The 23,497-nt window shown below is 47.0% G+C and overlaps 1 protein-coding gene and 1 pseudogene across 2 annotated transcripts in view; both read left to right on the top strand.

Moving 5' to 3' along the window:
- The window catches only part of LOC311173822 (large ribosomal subunit protein eL27-like), a 754,061-nt pseudogene that overhangs the window by 627,069 nt on the left and 103,495 nt on the right, over window positions 1-23,497 (top strand). The gene's annotated exons all lie outside the window — the stretch shown is intronic.
- TP53 (tumor protein p53) lies at window positions 11,434-15,505 on the top strand (the record flags this gene model as incomplete). The annotated part of the gene is made up of 10 exons (XM_084238632.1): window positions 11,434-11,534; window positions 11,632-11,653; window positions 11,747-11,980; window positions 12,329-12,512; window positions 12,595-12,707; window positions 12,941-13,050; window positions 13,257-13,393; window positions 13,489-13,562; window positions 14,740-14,846; window positions 15,424-15,505. Exons 1-10 carry the CDS (start codon window positions 11,461-11,463, stop codon window positions 15,503-15,505), a joined length of 1,137 nt encoding a protein of 378 aa, XP_084094758.1. The 5' UTR covers window positions 11,434-11,460.

Genomic DNA, 23,497 nt, shown 5'->3' with positions numbered 1-23,497 from the left:
GGGGCAGGAACGTAAGGTCAAGGTTTACCGTTCCCATCAAGCCCTGGGGCTCTTAGTGGCTGCTGGAAGTTGTAGTCTGAAAGCGTCGGCCTCGGGGAGCAGAGCCTGAGCGCCCCCTGCCGGCTGCTGTGGTCATTCTTAAAGCACCTTCCTCCCGCCCCTCATCTGCAGAGGGCGCTAGGGCTATATTTGATTGTACGCGTCCGGAACGCCTTGCATCTTGCTCGCCAAATTCATCAGACCTCCATTTCTTTTCATTCAGTAAATATTCCTGAGATCTTGCTGTATTAGGCACTGGAAAAATACAACAGTGATATAGTAAACAAGGTCTTTTCCCTCCTAAGGCTGGGTATTGAAGGCAACGAACCTATCTTCAGATAGTAATGAGCCGTAAAGGAAATTAAACAAATGGTATGATGCAGAGTAGATGGAGGAATGTGTTAGACTGGGATAAAGGAGGCCTTCCTAAAAGGTGACATTTTAGTTTAAGAGAATAAACTATCCCGCTCTCTCGGAAATGAGCGTCCAAGCTGGGGGGACGGGAACTCGAGTACAAAGGCATTCTTCCTTTCCCCTTCATATTGGACACAGTGGCAGGAGTCTTCCAAATGGTTCCCTCCAATTCTGCCCTCACGGCTCTGGCTTCGTGTTCTTTCCCATCCCAAAACGTCAGTGGGTAGAGCAGCAATACTGCAAGAATCTTGACTCTTCTCTCCCTCCTCTCCGACATTGTATTTCCATAGCCTCCGCCCTCAGGCTGATAACTTGCCCTTACTTGTCATGGCGACCATCCAGCCCCGTGCCAGGAGCCTCGCGAGGGCTGCTGGGATTGGGATTTTCCCCTCCCATGTGCTCGGACTGGCGCTAAAAGTTTTGTGTTCCTCAAAAGTAAAGAGCCACCATCCTGGGTGCAGGTATCTGCTGGGCTCCGGGGACACCAGGCATCCGGCGTCGAAGTGTGTTTCCCAGGAAGGTGACAAGCTCCCCTGAAGTTCGGGTAAGCTCTTCACGGAGTCTGATGAGTCCTCTCTGAGTCACGGGCTCTTGGCTCGGTGTATTTATTTTCAACTCGGGAGAATCGCAGGGCTGGGGGTGGGGCAGTAGAGACCTAGTGACTTGGGGGGCATGTAACTTGGCTGGCGGCACCAACATTCGGGATGCAATGTTGGGAGGTCTGGGTATAGAAGATGGAGGATGTTAGGATGTGCCGAAATCAAAGCTGAACACCTGGACCGGGCTGGGAGTGGGACTTTGGAGAACCTTGAGCAGGCCTCGGAGGTTCTTCCGCCGGTCCCCATCCCAGTAGAGTGAATCCTGAAATAAGAGGCGAAGAGCATCAGGGTCTGAGACTTCCGGATCTTGGGACATTGGGAATTTATGGCTCGAGGTTTTAGGACCCATGGCATTCTGGCGGAACCTCGAGCTCCACTCCGAAATTATTACTTTGCGATCTGGGAAGCCCAGGATAAGGTCCCCCAACTTCCGGACCTTTGTCCTTCCAGGAGTGGTCTTGCTTATGGAGCCTCGGCCCCGCTAGGTGGAGAAAATTCAGCTAAAGCCAAAGACAGTCAGCTGTGGAGGTGGGAGAGGCTAAACGAGACGTTTGCCCGCGAAACCGGGGAGGCTCTCCGGGCCTGAGCGGCCGCGAGCCCTGTTATTGTTTGGCCCTACATTTACATTTCTGCCCCTTGCAGGAGCATTTCCGGTTTCTTTTCGGAGCGGCTCACTCTGCACTCAGTGAGAGGGAAGTAGAGAAATCACCTGTTGTAGGCGGTCTCATATTACTTATGCAGAGAACCTCTAACCTGGCCTGCCTTTTTTTTTTTTTTTTTTAATATTCCTGGACTACTTCGTTTCCACTTTTGAAAAGGGAGGAAGGGGTATTTGTTTAGAGGCAAACCTCAGCCCCTCCCCCGTGTGATTGGTGCGCTCCACCCGGGGGCGCGCGGCCAAGGCGGACGCTACCATTGCTTGGCAAGGGGTTAAAACACACATGCGCAGGGCCCCCGCCCCCCCCCCCCGGTGTTTCCTAGAGTGGGTACATTTGAGAAACAAATGGTGAAAAAGCCGTACGGTGGCTCGTTCGTGGCGGAGAAACAAGCTCTCCTGTGTCGGGCCTGGGCCGAGCCCCTCGGGTCCGGACGCAGCCGGAACGCCCAGCAGCGGAAGGGGCGGGGGGCGGGGGGCGGGCCGGGGCGGCCTCTCCCCGGGCGAGGCTGGGGAGCCCGCGCGAAGTCCAAAGCGAGCTCGCGGGCCCGCTGCGTGGCTCCAGCGTGTTCTCCCCCCGCCTTCATTTGCCGCGCGCGCTTCTGTTCTGCTTACCTTTTTTCTAAATTGGTGTCTAATACATTTACACCTGCTGCAATTAGATGAGTTTCGGCAGCTCACGCCTGTCAAAATACAGAACATTTTAATCACCCCACAAAAGTTTCTTCTACCTCTTTACCCATCTCTAACCCCCATCTTTATTTTTATTTATGGCACCATCGGTTCGTTTTGCCTGTTGGAGAACTTCATATAAATGAAACCACACAATGTGTTCCTTCGTTTCTTTCAGGTTCCTTTCGTGCAGCATAATGTCTGAAATTCATCCATGTTATTGCGTCACTTAGCTATTTAATAGAGTCCATTGGATAAATAGACCATCAATTTTTTTTTTTATCTTTTTAAAGATTGATTTATTTATGCACACAAGAACTGGGGTAAAGGTCAGAGGTGTGGGGTGGGGTGAGAGGATTCACCAGAGACAGAGTGGGGAGCAGAACAGGCAGTTTGACTGAAAACACTGCTGAGGGAAACAGCGGGCAAGGCAGGAGTCTGCTGTGCCATGTGGGTTTCTCCCTGGCCGCAGTGGCTGCGGATTGCTTCATAGGTTGAATCTTCCTTTGCGCCACCAGGGAGGTCCTAGACCATCAATTTTTTTTTTAAGATTTATTTTTTTATGCATGCAAGAACTAGGGTCCAGGCCACAGGTGTGGGGCAGTGAGAAGATCCACCAGAGACAGAGCGGGGAGCAGAACAGGTGTATCTACTGGAATATACTGCTGAGGGGAGCAGCAGGCAAGTCAGGAGAGGTCTGCTGCGCCACATGTGGGTCACCTCCCTGGCCAGGCATGGAACTAGTGCTGCGGATAGCTTCATAGTGCTGAGATTTAACCCCTTGTGCCACCAGGGAGGACCCATCCATTTGGCATTTTCCGTTTGGGGTTATTTTGAATAAAGGTTCTGTTAGCTTTGTAGGATTCTCTTTGTGGTCGTATGTTTTTAAGTTTCTTGGATCAGTACTTTTGGAGTAGAATTGCTACATCAGAGAACAGAAAGTAGATCTGTTTTTCTTTTTAACTATTAGGAAAAAAATCTGATTTTCAAAGTGACTATTATTTTATGTTGCTATCAATTAGATATATTCTTCCTCACATTTAATTTGTCCTTTCTAATGTGGTATGTCATTGTGGTTTTAATTTGTAGTGCTCTGTTAAGTATATCAAGTGTTTCTTGTTTATTGGTCAGTCCGTGTCAAGTGAAGTAACTCTTTAGACTTTTCCCCATTTAAAAATTGATTTATTTGCTGTTTGTTGTCAAGTTTTAGGAGTTTTATGTCCGATACATGTGTTTTCCTTGACCTGTTGGTTTGTCTGTTTGCTTAACACTGTCTTAAGATGAGCACAAGTGGGCCTCCCCGGTGGCGCAGCGGTTGAGCGCTGGGTTGCGAAGCTGCCCGCGGCCTCTGCGGCGCCGGTTCGATCCCCGGCTGCTCCCCGGCCACCGGAGGAGGGTCCCACATGGCGCGCAGACCTCTCCTGCCGCCCGCTGCTCCCCTCAGCAGTGTACCTCGGTCCTTCTGCCTGCTCTGCCCCCGCTCTGGCTCTGGTGAATTCTCTCACCCTCCCGCGCTTCTGACTGTACCCAGTGCATGTATAAACAAAACAAACAAACAAGCAGACAAATAAATAAATGGAACATGCCTCTATAAAAAAAAAAAAAAAAGATGAGCACAAGTTTCATTTTTCTTTTTTTCTTTTTTTTTTTTTTTTAAGATTTACTTATTTATTTATACAAGCATTGGACACAGTCAGAAGCACGGGAGGGTGAGAGAATTCACCAAGTCAGAGCGGGGAGCAGAGCAGGCAGAAGGACCGAGGCACACAGCTGAGGGGAGCAGCGGGCGGCAGGAGAGGTCTGCGCGCCATGTGGGACCCTCCTCCGGTGGCCGGGGAGCAGCTGGGGATCCAACCGGCGCTGCAGAGGCTGCGGGCAGTTTGCAACCCAGCGCTCAACCCCTGCGCCACCGGGGAGGCCCTCATCTTTTTTCTTTTAAATGGTTGCAGTGACCTATTTAGGAAATCTTTGCTTACTCCCAGGCCATGCAGGTACTCTTGTTCATTTTCTTCTAGACCCCTTTTATTTTTAGGTTTTACACTTGGGGTCTATGAGTCATAGTGAATTCAATTTTTTTTCATAATGTGTGAGATGTAGGGGTCAAGTTTCTGTTTTGTTTTTTTGTTTTTTGTTTTTTCTATATAGATATCCGGTCCTTCTAGCCCCACATGTTAAAATAGCCTTCCTTTACCCACTGAAATGCTTTTAGTTGGAGTGCTTGGTCCATTTATATTTTACCGCATTTATTGTAAGGTTTGAGTTTAAGGATACTATCTCAGTGCTGTTTTCTATGCCTTCTTTTCAAACATTTGAGGAAGAAATATAATACCAACCTTACATAAAAATTCTTCCAGAAATCAGTGAGTATAATTTGCCTTACTAATGGTCGTTTAAACAGATGCATACAAAGTAGTTGATAGGCAATGACTTTTAAGATTTATTTATTTATGCATACAAGAACTGGGGTACAGGCAAGAGATGTGAGGGGGTGAGACAGTTCACCAGAGACAGATTGGGGAACAGAATAGGCAGGTCTACTGAAATACACTGCTGAGGGGAGCAGCAGGCTAGTCAGGAGAGGTCTGCTGCACCATGTGGGTTGCTTCCTGGTAGGCCAGAGATGGAACTTGCAGCATTAGCTGTGGATAGCTTTATAGTGCTCCTTAACCCCTTGCGCCACCAGGGAGGCACAGCAGTATCTTTTTCTGATTAAAAACAAAGAACAACAACACAACTTTCCAGCAAACACAGAAAAGGAAACCTCTTCAGTCTCATGAAACACCCCAAATTAAATTTGCCATTAACAACATAAAATACTTTTCCTTTAAGATCAACAACTAGAAACAGATTTGACTCTCACATCTTCGTCATTTATACTCAGGTCTTAAACAAGCAAGAAAAAGAAGTAAACTTAACGATTGAAAAGGAAAAAGTAACAGCTGTTTTTTGGTTTGTTTGTTTTTTAATAGTGATTTTTTTTTTAAGATTTATTTATTTATTTATACAAGCACTGGGTACAGTCAGAGACACGAGAGGGTGAGAGAATTCACCAGAGCCAGAGCAGAGAGCAGAACAGGCAGACTGACGAAGTACACTGCTGAGGGGAGCAGCAGGCAGCAGGAGAGGTCTGCTTGCCATGTGGGACCCTCACCAGGTGGCCAGGGATCAAACCAGTGCTGCAGAGGCTGCGGGCAGCTTCGCAACCCAGCGCTCAACCACTGCGCCGCCACCAGGGAGGCCCAAAAGTAACACTGTTTTAATCGCAGCTGGTATGATTGTGTATGCAAAAAATCTTATTAGAAAATCCTTGGGGGGGGGGGACTCAACGAATTGGTGATTATAACAAGGTCACATATCTAAGATAATATACGTTGAGTTGTATTGTTATACAATAATCATTGAATCTGGTCTAAAAATTTATTTTCGGGCCTCCCTAGTGACTCAAGGGGTTAAGCACTGCACTGTGAGGCAGTCCACAGCCTCTGCAGCACAAGTTTGATCCCTGGCCAGGTAGAACCCCACATGGCGCAGCAGACCTCTCCTGACTTGTCCACTGCTCCCCTCAACAGTGTACTTCGGTCCTTCTGCCTGCTGGGCTCCCTGCTCTGGCTCTGGTGAATTCTCTCACCCTCCTGCGCTTCTGACTGTACCCAATGCTTGTATAAAATAAATAATAAAATAAATCTTTAGGGGAAAAAAAAAAAGTACCAAAGTGAATAAGCTGGGGAAGGAGAAGTCTTTCAACAAATGGTGCTGAAACAACAGAAGCCAAAAAAAAAAAAAAGCTCTTTCATCATCACTACCTCGTGCCCTACACAATTTATGATGGACAATAGACCTAAGTATAAAAGCTTCAGAAGAAAACACAGGAAATTACTTTCATCTTGGTGTAGGTGTGGGTTACAGGGCTGCTTCAGACCTTGTCAAACTTTGTAATCAAAATGGTATGGTTCAGATTTGTGCATTTCAACAAATGTTTGACCTCAAAGATATTTGTAGGGCACTAAGGAGTGACTAAAGGTATAGTTGAGCCACTAAAAGTTGATTTTTGAAGTTGGGTGATGGGTATGGGAGGGTGTGGTACATTATTCTATTGACCTTTATATATGTTTGAAATTTTCCATAACAAGTTTTATTTTTCTTTTTTAGATTTTTTTTGTTTGTTTGTTTTGGAAAAATGCAGACAAGTACAAGAATTGATATACAACATTCATATTCCCACCAAATAATTTTAACATTTCAAACATTTTATTTTATTTGTGTCTGTATTTTAATTATATGAGCAATGTATAGCTATATTTTATTTATCTTTGTTAATAAGGCTAAATCCCCCTTCAACTATACCTCTGGTCACATGCGCATACATACCTCTCCCTGAAACTATCACTATTATAGGTTTTGTGAATTTTTATTCTTGCCTGTCTTTCATGCCTTTACATACATGTATTTATAAGTAATAAATAATCATTTTGTATTTTTTATTTATATAAAAGACATTACTGTGTTTTGCTTTTTTCAGGCAAATTGTCTCTTTCACCCAACGTGTTTCTGATCTCCCTCTCCTTACACATATACAGATAAATTTATTTTCTTAAACTGCTCTAGTGCTTTTTCCGCACCGGTATACCACCTTTCATTTAGCCGTCCCCTTCTGATGAATGGTAATGTTTCTTGTCACCTCCTATTGGGAAGAACGACCTGAATGTCTTTTGCACAAGATTCCTGCTGCCCCCATGCAGGCATTTTTCTAGGAAGTCTACCTAGAAGTGCTTTTACTGAGTGGTAAAATGTGTGCATTTCAGTTTTACTAAACACTGTCCTATTATTTCCACAGTCAGTTTTTTTTTTTTTTTCCAATCAGCTTTCAGACAAAACCAGAATTTTTGTGTCTATTCTTTTAGCCTGAGTGACTTGATTCCTTTCACCCCAGTTTCCTGACCTGCTGGTAATACCTCCCTTATTGGCTTTTTGAAGGGATTAATGAGACAAGACAATGAAAATAGCCCACTGGTGTCTATAAACGCCCGTTGTTGCACCTCTGTCATCAAACTAAGCTGGTGGCTACCTATGTAACCGTCCTACCCCCCCCAACCATTTGGAAAGTGTGCTTCAGCTTTTGACAGTTAAGTATCGTGGTCTGTGATGCTCATACCTGCCCTTCTGAGAAAGAAACATTGAGAATTTAATTGCTCCCAAGGACTGAGAAGAGGGAGACCTCATGTCCATGGACTCCCAGTGGAGTTAAGACCCTAGGCTCACCAACCCAGAATGGCCCCTCATAGCGTGTTTACTGAACAGAGTCCCTATAGGAAGTGAACCAGCATTATGGGGGCAGTACCACAAAAGCCCCACCCACTCACTATCACCGAGTTCTTACTCTAGAATAATAATAGAGAACAAATAAAATGGAACAATCACAAACATAAACATTTGTTGAGCTTTTACTGTCTTCCAGGCTCTTTTGGGAAGGGCACTATCCTGGGGCCAGGGATGCTAAGGCACAGAGGTTAAAAGTACCTTCCAAAGTCACACACTTAGGTGGTGAGCCTGGAATGCAGGCCTAACCCATCTGCCTCTAGGGGTCATGTTTGCTGGCCCCCTGGTGCTTTGTACTACAAATACAAAGAGAGGGGCCTCCCTGGTGGCACAAGGGGTTAAGGACAGCACTGTGAAGCTATCAGCAGCCTTTGTAGCCCAAGTTCAATCCACAGGCGGCCAGGGAGGTGATCGGTATGGCGCAGCTGACCTCTCCTGTCTCACCTGTTGCTCCCCTCAGCAGTGTATTTCAGTCAGCCTACCTGTTTTGTTCCCCACTCTGTCTCTAGTGCTCATATACAAACAAACCCACCACGCACCTCTGGCCTGTACCCCAGTTCTTATATGCATAAATAAATAAATCTTTAAAAACAAAATAGAGAAGACTCTATAAAAAAATAAAAATACAAAAAGATGAGTAAAATTCAACTGCTCTATGGAAGAAACTAAAAGTTAGCCCCTTGGGCCTCCCCAGTGGCACAGCAGTTGAGCACTGGGTTGCGAAGCTGCCCGCAGCCTCTGCAGCATCGGTTCGATTCCCGGCCACCAGGCGAGGGTTCAGACCTCTCCTGCCTCCCTGCTCCCCTCAGCAGTGTATTTCGTCAGTCTGCCTGTTCTATTCCCCGCTCTGGCTCAGGTGAATTCTCTCACCCTCCCGCGCTTCTGACTGTACCCAGTGCTTGTATAAATAAATAAAAATAAATCTTAAAAAAAAAAAAAAAGCTTAGCCCCTTAAGGTAGGCAAGGTGACACAGCCTACAGAAATAACAGTAATATGTCAAACCGGGGCTTTTGGCTTCTGAGCCCCATCTGCAATCACTGGGGCTTTTTTCTGTAAAAGTCTAAAAAGCTCTTTTGATCAGGAATCTAGTTCCTTCTTCCCTGATAAATGTTTGGCATCGCTCCTGCTGCACCCTCGTGCCTTCCTCCATTCTCCATGCCCAGGCATAGTCCAGCCGCCCCCTCCCCCCAATCCCGAGTGAACATCAGGCGCTGGGATAAGTGATTCTTTGCCATCTTCTCCATTGGAGACTTTCATTAGCTCAAAACTACCTCTGAGGTTTACTGATTACAAAAGAGAACTCTTCAGAGTAGTCTGTGATGGAGTAAGCATCTTACTCTTAAATGTTTGAATGGTCATTTTGAGTAAAGTCTTATTCACTCACCTGAGCAACCTATGGGCTAGTCACTTAAGCTCTCAAAGACTCTCACCTGTGAAGTGGCAGGTGTGGTTATCACAACAAATAAGATAATCACCTGAAAAGATCCTGCAACTCCAAGTACATAGGAAAACAAGTTCTGTATCAACATAAAGGTGGAAGTCGACATTAACAGAATAGGAAAGAACTGGTCAGTAAGCTACCTATTGGGGGGAGCGTTTGTCAGTGAAAAGCAATGAAGGGGAGGGCCTCCCTGGTGGCGCAAGGGGGTAAGCACAGCACTATGAAGTTATCCACATCCACGGCTGGCCAGGGAGCTACCCACATTTGACCTCTCCTGTCATACCTGCTGCTCCCCTCAGCAGTGTATTTCAGTGGATCCACCTGTTCTGCTCCCCACTCTGGTGAATCCTCTCACACCCCACACCTCTGGCCTGTACCCCAGTTCTTGTATGCATAAATAATTTTTTTTTAAAAAAGCAATGAAGGGGGAGGGATCCTTTGCGTGTTTCTTAGCAAAGCCCATGCCACGTTTGGCATCAAGGAAGCTGGCACAATGAAGCTAGTTGAAAGCTGGTCTGGGAGAAGGTCACATGTTGGCCGCATAGCCCACTCCAGAGCCTGGTCCAGACTAGAGCCACCATGCCTGTCCTTGCTCTCAACCACTTGTATCAGGCCCACGACAGGTCTGGGCACAAACTGACTTACTTGTCGCTGAGCCTGGTCAATGTGAATAAGAGAAATAACTTCCCTGCCTTGAGGAAGTTTGTAGTCCACTGGAAGAAACAGATAAAATGAGCCCAAAAAGCCTCCTCGGTGGCGCAGCGGTTGAGCGCTGGGTTGCGAAGCTGCCCGCAGCCTCTGCAGCGCCGGTTCGATCCTCGGCTGCTCCCCGGCCACCGGAGGAGGGTCCCGCATGGCACGCAGACCTCTCCTGCCGCCCACTGCTCCCCTCAGCAGTGTACTTCGGTCCTTCTGCCTGCTCTGCTCCCCCTCTGGCTCTGGTGAATTCTCTCACCCTCCCGCGCTTCTGACTGTACCCAGTGCTTGTATAAATAAATAAATAAATCTTTAAAAAAAAAAAATGAGCCCAAAAAAAGATAATCAGTGTAAGTACTAAAATAATTAAAATAGGGTGACCTGAATTAAAATAGGGTGATGGAGTTTGGCTGGCAGCCTTTGATCTAGACGTTTGGGAAAACATCCCTGAGGAAGTGTGACATGTGACATTCAAGACAAGATCTCTTGCAAAGGAGCCTGCCTTACAGCCATGGGGAATCAGTTCCCAGCAGAGGGAACTGCCTGTTGATCAAACTGGGGGCGGGGGGCGCAACCACTCTGGCCCCCAGCAGCAGCACTGGGAAGTTAGAGAGTGCTAAGAGAGATCAAAGGCAGGCAGGACTGATGATGAGGGGTTGTAACCTGTGGGTGAGAGAGTGGAGACAGACTTCTTCTGGAAGCTTTTCACTGAAGGAGATTAGATGGGGATCAAGGGAGATATCTTCGCCCCAGAGCAAGGGAAGAGAGCAAAAGTAGGCTACTCATTTCAGAAGGCTTGTGGCCTTGGTGGGAAGCTGGAAGTCCCTCTGTGGTCCTTTTCCCTCAAAGAAGTGTGTGGTGAGGAGTGGGGCAGGAGTAGCTTGGGTTGTGGAAAAAGATTGGAAGCTCCTTGTGTTATAGGACAGGGAGAGGGGCAGCCCAAGCCCCGCAAACCTGCCTGTTCTAAATGGGTACTGCCATCCGCCGCATCAACACAAAACATAGGAGACTTTAATGGGAAGGAACTTTAATTAGGAAACAATACAGGTAAGGCAAAGAATCTAGTTTCTAAATGAAGCACCCAAAGTTACCCGTCCCCTCGTGGGTAAAAGTCCATCCAAATGGGACTGGCCCAGAACAAGGCCCCAAAGCCTGCCCCAAGTCTAAAGCATCTTCCAGTGGGGACCCACAGAAAAGGGCCAGAAACAACCAGACAAGCCCGGAAGGAAAAGAGCAAAATCAAAATCAAGACAAAAGCTGCCATTGTCACCTCCCCACGGGTCTCACCCACATCTGTGTCACCCAGTCCACGACCAAAAGACAAGCACAGTTTCTTCATGTGTCTCTAGGCTCCATGCGCCTCCTCCCGGTCTCCTGGCTCCATCCTGCTCCTTCCTCAGTCTCTTCTCCAGCTTCTCCTCTTCCTGCTCAGCTCCACCCTCCCTTGGGTGGGGCAGGGAACCTCCCCCTTTCCTGGGGACCACCCTGTTACACTTGGGGATATAGGAGGCCTCTGCCTGCTACCCCAGTAACAGCCCCTCTGGGCTAGATGACCTGGAGCTGGGGTCTCATTCTGGAATCTCGCTTTTCCCACCACAGTGGCCACACTGACTTCCAGGGAGCTGCAATGGAGGAATCACAGTCAGAACTTGGCGTGGGAACCCCTCTAAGTCAGGAGACATTTTCAGACCTGTGGAACCTGTGAGTAGGAGGGTAGGCGCAGGTTCACCCATCCAGCCCATTGAAGTGGCCTGTGGGAAGCAAAAACCAGTACTGACCTTCTGTTCTTACCTTTCAGACTTCATGGAAACAATGTTCTGGTAAGGACTCAGGGTGGAAGGCACCAAGTATTGAGAGACCGGGGTGGGAGGGTTGGGAACCTGATTCTGACTTCTTGTGTCTCCTAGCCACAGTGCCCAGAAGTGGAGGAGTTGCTGATGACTTCAGACTGGCTGGATGACGATCCCAATGAAGCTTCCAGAATTCCAGCAGCTTCTGCACCAGTAGCCCCTGTGCCAGCCACTTTAGCACCAGCTGCCTCCTGGCCCCTGTCATCCTCTGTCCCATGTCAGAAGCCCTTCCCAGGCAGCTATGGCTTCCGCTTAGGCTTCCTGCAGTCTGGGACAGCCAAATCCGTGACCTGCACGGTCAGTGGCCCTCAGGGACTCTCTCCCCTGTGACTATTCCATGCCTGGCCAGATCCCCCTGGGTTTTTCTATTCAGAACTTGGGATTTCAGATCTTCAATCTTTGGTGTCTTAACAATTTTTCTACAGTTTACTTACGTAGTGTGTGACCTTCGACCTCTGCCCCAAAGCTTAATTTCCCCTTGACCTTGGGCTTTCATCCTTCCCTTCATACTCAGCACCTCTCGTGGGGACTTGGGATCTCTAGCTTCTGGGATCTCTAGCTATAGTGCACGGCTTAGTGGCGTTGGTTCATTTGACCCCTGAGCACTTGTCCCCTGACCTTCCGTTCTTTCCCCCTTTTCTGTAGTACTCCCCTGACCTCAACAAGCTGTTTTGCCAGCTGGCAAAGACCTGCCCTGTGCAGCTGTGGGTCAGCTCACCGCCCCCTTCTGGCACCCGTGTCCGTGCCATGGCCATCTACAAGAAGTCAGAGTATATGACGGAGGTTGTGAGGCGCTGCCCCCACCATGAACGTACCTCTGATAATGATGGTGAGTTGCCAGGGGCTGCAGATGAGATGAGGCTGGTGCCCAGGTTCCCCAAGACACCTAATTCTTCCCTGATTGCTCTTAGGTCTGGCCCCTCCTCAGCATCTCATCCGTGTGGAAGGAAATTTGCATGCCATGTATTTGGATGATGAAAACACTTTTCGACATAGTGTGGTGGTGCCGTATGAGCTACCTGAGGTCTGGTTTGGCTTTTGGGGGACTCTGGAAGGAAGGGATTAAAGGGTGTTGGCAGTGACCATCCAGATGGGAGATAGGAGGACTTTTCCCTATATCTTAATGAGGCTGTGAGGTGTGCAGAAAAGATGGGTTATTGGATTATTTCCCATTCCACAGTTGAGAAACAGTACTAACAAGGCTACAGGTCTCCCCAGCTCTAGATGATCTCACCTTGAGCCTGTGTTCTCTTACAGGTCGGCTCTGACTGTACCACCATCCACTACAACTTCATGTGTAACAGTTCCTGCATGGGGGGCATGAACCGGCGACCCATTGTCACCATCATCACACTGGAAGACTCTAAGTAAGGACACACATGCCATTCATACTGGCTCCTTCCTCCCTAGCCTCTGTCTCCTAGGCCTACCTCTCGATATACCTGGAACCAGAACTTAGGTGCCACCATCTTATAGGATGAGGAAGGGTTGCAAGTGAGCATGGTAGTTTCTAGAACAGGGAAATAGGGCCTGCCTACCTTACTGTATTCTGCTTCCCTCTTATTCTGGGTAGTGGTAATCTGCTGGGACGGAGCAGCTTTGAGGTGCGTGTTTGTGCCTGTCCTGGGAGAGACCGGCGCACAGAGGAAGAAAATTTCCACAAGAGACGGGAGCTTTGCGCTCAGCTACCCACTGGGAGCACTAAGAGAGGTAAGTAGGCAGGACCAGAAGAGGTAGAGGAGCCAGAGACAATGCAGTTGTCCCCAAAATCTATCTTTTCTTACTTTTCCTTGTCTCTTTCCCAGCAATGCCCACCAGCACCAGCTCTTCTCCCCAGCAAAAGAAGAAGCGACTGGATGGAGAATATTTTACCCTTCAGGTACCCAAGTTTAGGAGAGACACTTAGTCTCTTGCCTTCATTCAGTGGAATTGGATAAGGGAAGAAAAGATGTAAATGTAGCATATGTAAGTTTAGGTCCAGTTTTCTATCCATCCTTTCCTCTGACCATGGCCTTAAGTCTTGTAGTTAGTATTGGGTTGGAAGATTTACAACTCAAAAAGCTATTTTCTTTTTTTAAAGATTTATTTATTCATGCGTACAAGAACTGGGGTACAGGCCAGAGGTGTGGGAGGTGAGGAGATTCACCAGAGACAGAGTGGGGAACAGAACAATCAGATTGACTGAAATAAACTGCTGAGGAGAGCAGTGGGCAAGTCAGGAGAGGTCTGCTATGCCATGTGGGTAGCTCCCTGGCCCAGGATCAGACATGTGCTGCAATAGCTGCGGAGAGCTTCATAGGTTGCATCTTAACCTCTTGCGCCACCAGGGAGACCCAAAAGGCTATTTTCTTGACTGCTTTGCCTGCAATTAGGGCACTTGCCATCGCAGCCGTAGTACTTGGAGACTGTCTCCTAGTTGTGCCTAACTCCAGAATACCGACTTATACCATAGATTTTTTTTTTTTTAATCAGTGCACAGCAAGTTTATTAAGGAAAAGAAAAAAAGAAAAGAAAAACTTGCATAGACGCAGGAGGGCAGAGAGCTGCCCATAACAAACATGTTTTTTAAGATGTGTTTTTAGGGCCTCCCCTGGTGGCGCAGCGGTTGAGCGCTGGGCTGCGAGGCGGCCTGCAGCCTCTGCAGCGCAGGTTTGTTCCCCAGCCGCCGGTGAGGGTCCCACATACACACAAAAAAATGTATATTTATTTACGCATACAAGATCTGGGGTACAGGCCAGAGGTGTAGGGGAGTGTGAGAGGATTTACCAGGGATAGAGTGGGGAGCAGCACAGACCAATCTGTTGAAATACACTGCTAAGGGGAGCAGCGGGTGAGACAGGAGAGGTCTGCTGTGCCATAAGTGTGTTAGCTTTCTGGCTGGGGATCAAATTCAGGCCATAGTGGTGATAATGCTGAGACTTAACCCCTAAGCCGCCAGGGAGGCCCACCATAACATACATTTTAAAGGACCATTTTCTGAAAATTGTTAAACAAGCACGAAAACAGTACCATGACTGTGCCTAATAATTCTCTGTCCCCCTTCTCCCCTACTTCAGATCCGAGGGCGTGAACGCTATGAGATGTTCCAAATGTTGAATGATGCCTTGGAGCTGAAGGATGCCCAGGCTGGGAAGGAACCAGAGGGGAGCAGGGCTCACTCCAGGTGAGAAAACTGGGTCCACTCCCAATTCCACCCCTGCTTTGCTATGTTGGACAGCCAGGATATTCCATTCTGTTCCTGCCTTTAAGATAAAAGGCAACCAGTTCCTTCCCATTGGTTGCAGACCTCTTCAGACACCTTTTAGTCTCACCACTTTACTGACTCAGGGAACTCACAAAACCCTCAAGTCCAGGATTAAGTATGAATATCTTTACCATTTCCAGCAACCCCCCATCTGAGGATATCTCAGGGACCCAATAGCTGTGTGGAAGTGTTGGATAGAGCCAGGGTTTGGGGTCAGACCCTTAGCCCTGCTAAGTACTAACAAGTCCAGACCCCCTCTCAGGCACGTTCCTCTTGTTTATCAAATGGTGTAAGGGGACATTAGACATTAATACACACAGGCGCCCATAGGGTGTTCCATAAGCAAGTCTGCAGTTGGTGTTAACTTAAGTGAACTTGAATTTGCATTGCTCCATCCTCAGGCCCTTAAAGACCAGCTAGGTCTAGAATTGAGGGGCCCAGAGTCTCATTCAGATGATGTTGTCTCTTCCCCCCCACCCCTTCTGTCTCCCCACAGCCACCTGAAGTCTAAGAAGGGGCAGTCCACCTCCCGCCATAAAAAACCAATGTTCAAGACAGAAGGGCCTGACTCCGACTGACATCCTCTGCTTCCCGCCCACCATTCACACACCCCTTTCCATACTCCCTTCCCTGGTATTTTTGGGGAAATGTTCTTTAAACCTTTGCTTGATACAGGTGTGCCTTAGAAATACTCTAGAATTCTTCCATTTGTCTTTCCCTGTGACACCGATATGGAAGTTGCCTAGCACTGGTGGTTTGGGGAGGGTTAGGGGAAGCTGGGACTTTTCTGGCTTAGCTTTTAAGGATTTTACTATAAGGAACATTTGGGAGAGGTAAGGAAATATTCCTGTGTAAGGAACATTTTAGAAATAGGCATACACTGGGTTAGAAGCCCAGTCTTCTACCATACTAGCCAGGGAAACGGGTGTTGAATTTCTCCTAACTTCATTATCCACACTTATAAGATACTGATAGTTGTACCTACCTCACGGGGTTTCTAGTGAGGATTAATGAAATAATGTGTTTCTGGCTTCAGCACCACCTTTTCTCAAATAGTATCTGGGACTTACTGCCCTCATGGGTGCTCTGCCCTTTCATAGATATGTTGATCATTTCTATGACATGGTGGCTATTAAGGGGAGGGGGTTCTCCAAGTCTCTTCTCTGCTGGCCCAGCCAAATCCTATTGAACCTCTTGGTGAACTTAATCCCGCACCTGAGAGGAAATCTCACCTCATCCCACACCCTGGAGAATTCTTGCTTACCCAACCTTGGTTTAGCATCGACCAACATCTGTTTTACCTCCCTCAAATGGCTCAGGGTTGACTTTACACTTTACAAAGCACATCTGTATTCATCACCTACCCCCCTCTCTTCCCTTTTTTTAATCCAATTTTTATATTGATTTATTTTACAATAAAATGTTATTAGCATCCATGTGTCTGTGGGGTGGAAAGCACCCGCCCAGCCTACGTGGAGCTGACACTGCAGGGTGAATAAGAAGGTGAAATTGGGAAGCAGCCACCTGAGTCTCCAGGGAGTGTGGGCTGGGGGCCCAAGACCTGGGTTCCGGGAGGAGAACAAAAGCTGGAGACTGGGGCAGTCCGCAGGCTGCATGACAACAAGGGAAGGGGGGACTCCATTCATAACTCAGGAACCAACTGTCCCTCCTCCCCTCCTGCCAGGGCTGGCACAAGGTTCTCTTCTGCCCCTGCTTCTAGGATTGGACTGCTGCCTCCTCCTCAGCAGCCTCTTACTGAGGATTATGGGATTTAAATGTCTGATTTAGCAAGCCTGAGCCTCTAGGGTGGCCATCTGCTCCACGGGAAAGGACCAGGATACCTGGGTTCCCAAGGGAAAAGCTGATGGGTGCTGTAAAATGAAGCAAGAAGCTGCCAGCCAGGGTCCCCGAGAAGAGGGGGCGGCTAAGGTTAAGGCTAAGACCTTCCCGGCATGCCCTCATCATGGGCCTCACGCCAGGCATTTGAATGAATTGAAGCTTTAAACTCTGCCAGGAAAACCTTTCAAAGGCCTTCTTGGGGTGGGGAGGAGAGTGGAGGTTGGGGAGCTCAGCACCGCCCCCTATTTCTCAGTGCTGCCAGATCCCAGGGAGGGGGGCTGCAGGAAAGACCTCCCCATGCTTCAGCCATGCTTGAAGGGGGAGCAGACAGTGGGAGCATGACTTAGCTCCACCCTAGGGGTGGAAGAAGGTCCAGAGGGGCTTCTGGGACCTTGTCCTTTTAGCTATCAGTTAGGCATAAAGTGTCAAGTCCCTGGCTTGCCTTGAGGGTCCCATGCTGACTGAAGCCAACAGCCTGCCTAGCCTCAAAACCACCGATTTTTCCCTCTTGCTCAGGAATGCCAAACATCCCCTAGGAGATCTGGAACCATCACTTTCAAAGACCTTTAACTTTGCCATCTCTTCCCACCCACTCGGGCCTTGACAAGCCAGGCTCCAACTTACTCCATCTCCTATAATGGGTCATCTTGAAGCTCCCTTTTTTTTTTTTTTAATTTTATTTTTCAAAGATTTATTTATTTATACAAGCACTGGGTACAGTCAGAAGCGCGGAAGGGTGAGAGAATTCACCAGAGGCAGAGCGGGGAACAGAACAGGCAGACTGACGAAATACACTGCTGAGGGGAGCAGTGGGCGGCAGGGGAGGTCTGCCCACCATGTGGGACCCACGCTGGTGGCTGGGGATTGAACCGGCGCAGCTGAGGCTGAGGCAGTCTCGCAGCCCGGCGCTCAACCGCTGCACCACCAGGGGAGGCCCTTGAAGCTCCCTTTCTGACTAGTGTCCAGGACCCCTACTTTCACACATCCCTAGGTTGTATCCCTGTTTTCCTTTCTGCTCTACTATAGAAAGCAGATCCATTCTAGCTCTGCCAGTTCCTTCTTTGTGAGCTGACATGACTGAGAATTACCAAGTCTGGGTTTTGGGACCAGCTCTGCCATGAGCTATGTGACCATTAAGGAGCCCTAATCTTTCTGGTCCTACCTGTTGACTTCCTTCTGGTTGTGTTCTTTCAGTCATCTGTCCATCTGGTGGGTGGGTATGCACTTGTTCCTTACTCTGCCTGGCATTTTTCTAGGCCCTAGAGGCCCATGGCAGACTTGGCTCCTGCCCTCAAACTCCCAAGAGCCCAAGCCCTGGTCTGTGGTAATATTTAAATATATATACTCTACACACACAATCTCCCGGATTTCAGGAACACAGTTGAGACATAGCAAAAGCTATATTCTAAAAAAAAATATATACATAAATGCTTATATTATTTGAAAGAAAGCAAGCTAGCAGTTACCCTAAAAATTAAAGACAAAAGCTATTGAAAAAGAAAGCAAACTTAGTTGAGAAAACAAATCTAAAAGCAGGGACTTTTTTTTTTTTTAAGATTTATTTATTTATTTATACAAGCACTGGGGTACAGTCAGAAGCGGGGGAGGGTGAGAGAATTCACCAGAGCCAGAGGGGAGAGCAGATCAGGCAGACTGACTAAGTACACTGCAGAGGGGAACAGCAGAGGTCTGCGCACCATGTGGGACCCTTGCCTGGCGGCCAGGATCAAACCAGCGCTCCAGAGGCTGCGGACATCTTCGCAACCCAAGGCCCTAAAAGCAGGGACTTTAAAAAGATGTTTGAAGGCCTCCCTGGTGGCACAAGGGGTTAGACTCAACCTATGAAGCGATCCACAGCCATTGCAGCACAAGTTTAATCTCTGGCCAGGGAGCTACCACATGGTGCAGCTGACCTCTCCTGACTCTCCCACTGCTCCCCTCAGCAGTGTGTTTCAGTCAATCTGCCTGTTCTGTTCCCCACTCTATCTCTGATGAATCCTCTCACCACCCACACCTGTGGCCTGTACCCCAGTTCTTGTATGCATAAATAAATAAATCTTTTAAAAAAAAAAAAAGATATGTTTGAAAAGAAAAACTCAAGAGCTAGACTGGAAAAAGAGCAAGCACCTAACAGTCCAGTGTTATTTAAATTATTCTGAGCCATAGGAAAAGTGAAATCTCCATGCAAAAGTATGGTTTCATCAATACTAAATACTGTTGACAAAGGGCCTCCCTGGTGGCACAAGGGATTAAGACACAACTGTGAAGCTGTTTGCAGTCTCTGCAGCACGAGTTCGATTCCCGGCCCCCAATGGCCAGGGAGCAACCCACATGGCGCAGCGGACCTCTCCTGACTCACCCGCTGCTCTCAGCAGTGTACTTCAGTCAGTCTGCCTGCTGTGTTCCCCACTCTGTTTCTGGTGAGTCCTCTCACCTCCCACACCTCTGGCCTGTATCCCAGCTCTTATATGCATAAATAAATAAATCTTTTTTAAAAAAAAAAAAGCCTATTGATAAAGATGTCAAAAGTTTAAAAGCCAAATTAATTTATATAGGGCCTCCCTGGTGGTGTAGGGGTTAAAGACAGCACTATCAAGCTATGGCCAGCCACTGGGAGCTGACCCACATGGCACAGCAGACCTCCTGTCTCGCCTGCTGGTCCTCTCAGCAATGTACTTCAGTAGATCCACCTGTTCTGCTCCCCATCCTGGTGAATCCTTTAATCCTGCCCCAGCACCTCTAGTGTCTACACCCAGTTCTTAGGTGCATAAATAAATCTCTAAAAAATAATTCATATAGATGCAAAATTTGAAAATAGTTATCAGAAAGCACTGATAGAGCAAAAAAAAAAAAAATTAACATTAGGTAGGTTTTATTCCAGGAGTATAAAGTTCATTTAATAGTAGAGAATCTATCAGCATAATTTATTACATTAACAAATTAAGGAAGAAAACTGATCTCATCAATAGATGTTGAAAGGAATTTGGTTGAGTTTCAGAGCCAGTCCTTAAAAACAAATAGTAATGGAATGCCAGTATTATCCTAATAGTTGAAACAGTAAGATAATTTCAATTAAAATTAAGAATGCTACAGGAATGCCCATTAACTGGTTTTAATACATTCAAGAGGTTCAAAATTGCTGCACCTCCCCCTGCAGTGACCTTTAGGGCTAACCATCCCTAGGTCCGGCTGGGCAACCAGCGCGCAGGGGGAGAACAGCAAAACCCTACATACCTGCTGCACCTCCCCCCGCAGTGACCTTTAGGAATGGCTTTCGCCACGGTCCCTAGGTCTGGCTGGGCAACCAGTGCACAGGGGGAGAACAGCATAACAGCTTCCCCTGAAGCAGAGGAAGCACAGGGGAAGTTCCCTAAAAAGACAGAAGCTTATCAAAAGACCACCAGGAACCACTACAAGAATGCAAAAAATCTTATCCCGTCTTTCTAGAACTACAAACTTTAATCCCTTAATTGTCTTTCTAAACTTCCTTCTTTCTTCTATAAAAGTCATTGCTTGTTATGTAGATCACCTCCCTGATGGTGATAGACTGAGCCCATGAGCAAGCTGATTTCATTGATATTCTTTGTCCCTGTGCTTTTGGAAAACATATATATTGGTCACAAACTCAAAGAAAATTACACTCAGATTTTCACTCTTGAAGTGTGTCTGTTTGTCATTTCTTTCATCGACGCCCTGGCCACCCTGCACGCTTCTCTCAACCCTGAGGTGGCCTCATCGTCTACTGCTGTGCTGGTCCATGGCAAAAATGAAATAAGATACTGCCTTTTTGATATGATTATGTACCTAAAAAATTCAAGGAAAGCTCCATGCTCTGATGGAATTATGAGAATTTAATAAGGTAGATGGATAGCAAATAGAGAAATACTATTTTTTATCTTCTGGAAAATGCACTGAGATGAAAGAAAAATATAGTTAATTGAAAATAACAAAAATGACATGTAGGAATAAGTTTTAAAAAATGGCATATACAAAATAAAATGGTATAGAAACTATAATGCCTTATTTAAAGTTATAAACCAAGATCCAAACAAAAGGAAAGAACATATTCTTAGATGGGAAAAAATATTTTTAAAAGTCAATTCTGAAATAACAATATCATACACATCCAATTGTAACTGATGTTTTTGTAAATTGGTAAATTTATCATGAGAGCCCAAGAATAGGCAATAGAATGGAAAGAGGGCCTCCCTGGTGGTGCAGGGTTTAAAGACAGTGCTATCACGCTATCTCCAACCACTGCAGCACAAGTTCTATCCCCAGCCAGCCAGGGAGCTACCCACCTCCGACCCCTGCAATCCTGGCCTGTACCCCAGTTCTTGTATCCATAAATAAATTAAATCTTAGAAAAAATATGTAAACCAGATGAATTAAAGTCATCTAAAAATGAAAACAAAAGTAAAATCCTTCTCCCCTCACTCAAAAAAAATCTAGAAAATAGGAACATACCTCAATGACTGGCAATTAACCAACAGAACAAACTAAATGGAGTTGCCTATGAAAACTCAGCACTAACAGTAACAAGATACCCTACATACTCAAGAGGCATACAATAGATTGGGGGAAATTCTGCAATGCAGAAAACAATTTATATCTACAATTGTCAAGGAGTTCTAAATTAAAGGGGAGAATATGGACCCAATAGGAATATGTGGTCTTTTTTTTTTTTTAATGAATTGGACCTCTGTCCAGTGAGGCACAGACAAAAACCATTATTGTGTGAAAAAAGTGAGATCCACAAATGTATGATCCATTTTTTTTAAAGATTTATTTATTTATGCATACAAGAGCTGGAGTACAGGTCAGAGATGTGAGGGGTGAGAGGATCCACCAGAGACAGAGCGGGGAACAGAACAGGCAGACTGATTGAAATACACTGCTAAGGGGAGCAGTGGGTGAGACAGGAGAGGTCTGCCTCACCATGTGGGTTGCTCCCTGGCTGGCCGGGGATCAAACTCTTCTGCAGATGCTGTGGATTGCTTCATAGTGCAGTACTTAACCCCTTGCGCCACGAGGGAGGCCCAGTATGATCCATTTTTGGTATAACAATGGGGTGGGTGTGTGGGTGTGTGGGTGTATACTATGCATTCTTGATAAAAATTTTGTATGTGTGCATACACAAAGCTATTTTTCAAAGTAAATACTAAGACCAACTCCTTGCAAACAAAAATAAGCCTCAAGAATATAATAAAATTAGGGCCTTCCCGCTGGCACAGGCAGTTGACCACAGCACTGTGAAGCTGTCCGCAGCCTCTGCAGTGCGGGTTTGATCCCAGCCTGCCAGCGAGAATCCCGCATGGTGCAGCAGACCTCTCCCGTCTCGCCCGCTGCTCCTCTCAGTGGTGTGTTTCATCAGTCTGCCTGTTCTATTCCCTGCTGTCTCTGGTGAATCCTCTCCCCCTCCCATGCATCTGGCCTGTACCCCGATTCTTGTATAAATAAATAAATCTTTAAAAAAAAAATACAATAAAATTAGCTACAAACCCACACCTGATATACCACAACAAAAACTTCGTACAGACCCATCCATCCTTTTTTTCTGTTTGTGTATTTTTTTCAAAACAGAAATTTGGGATCATAAGGTTCTTATCATTTTCAAATCTGCTTCAACATTTTTTTTTTGTGGGACCCTCACCCACAGGCAGGGAACCAACCGGCGCTACAGAGGCTGTGGGCAGCCTTGCAGCCCAGCGCTCAACTGCTGTGCCACCAGGGGAGACCCTGCTTTAACATTTTTCTAGGCATTTGCTGATGCTATTCTCTCTCCAAACCACCCCATCCTTTACACCTCTAAGAAACCTTCCCTTCACAGCCCCTAACAGAAAGTGGTTGGGGGAAAAAAAAAATGGTTCATTACTGAATTTTGTCATCCCCAGGTTCTTCCCCTTCCTTGAAGCATATTTAAGTCTTCCTGATATGAGAGTATCACCTATGCACCTCACCTCTCCTGTTAAATTGGGGAGCTCCTTGGAAGCAGGAATTCTCTGAATCAAAGTATGTCCTCACGGTGCCTAGAAAGCACACAGTACACACTTTAGATAGGATAGGTGAAGGATGAGCTAAGAGCTAGTTGCATGGACATTGAAAGAAGAGGTCAAAGCTGGGCCTCCCTGGTGGTGCAAGGCGTTAAGTCTCAGAGCTATCAAGCTATCTCCAGCCACTGCAGCTTGAGTTGGATCTGCGGCCAGGGAGCTACCCACATGGCACAGCAGACCCCTCCTGTCTGGTCCGCTGCTCCCCTCAGCAGTGTATTTCCGTCAGTCCGCCTGTTCTGTTCCCCACTCTGTCTCTGGTGAATCCTCTCACCCCCCTCCCAACACCTCTGGCCTACATGCCAGTTCTTGTATGCATAAATAAATAACAATCTTTAAAAAAAAGAGGTCAAAGCTGGAGAACAGCCCCCAAGGCCTGGCTAACCCCCCAAATCACCCAAATCCACCTCTTCCCCCATCCCAGGGCTCTTTAAAATGCCCAGAAAGGAACAACCCGCACGCAGGGCTCTGTGTATGATATATATTTATATATATAATTGCTCTCATTTTATTGTACTTTATCCTCTTTTTACAGTAGATCTGACACAGGCATTAAATAACTGCAGAGAAAGACCGCTAGGGTGAGGAGAGTGCAGGAAAACCTGGGGACCCCAAGGGAAGAGACAGCTCCAGCAAGAGAAAAAGGGAAGGGTCCCCCTGTGAGCTGCCATGGGGGCTGCA

This window comes from Talpa europaea, assembly GCF_964194135.1.
Source record: "Talpa europaea genome assembly, chromosome: 7".
NCBI classification, from domain to species: domain Eukaryota; kingdom Metazoa; phylum Chordata; class Mammalia; order Eulipotyphla; family Talpidae; genus Talpa; species Talpa europaea.
Note: the sequence above shows the minus strand (reverse complement) of the source record. Positions and strands in the feature narration are given on the sequence as shown.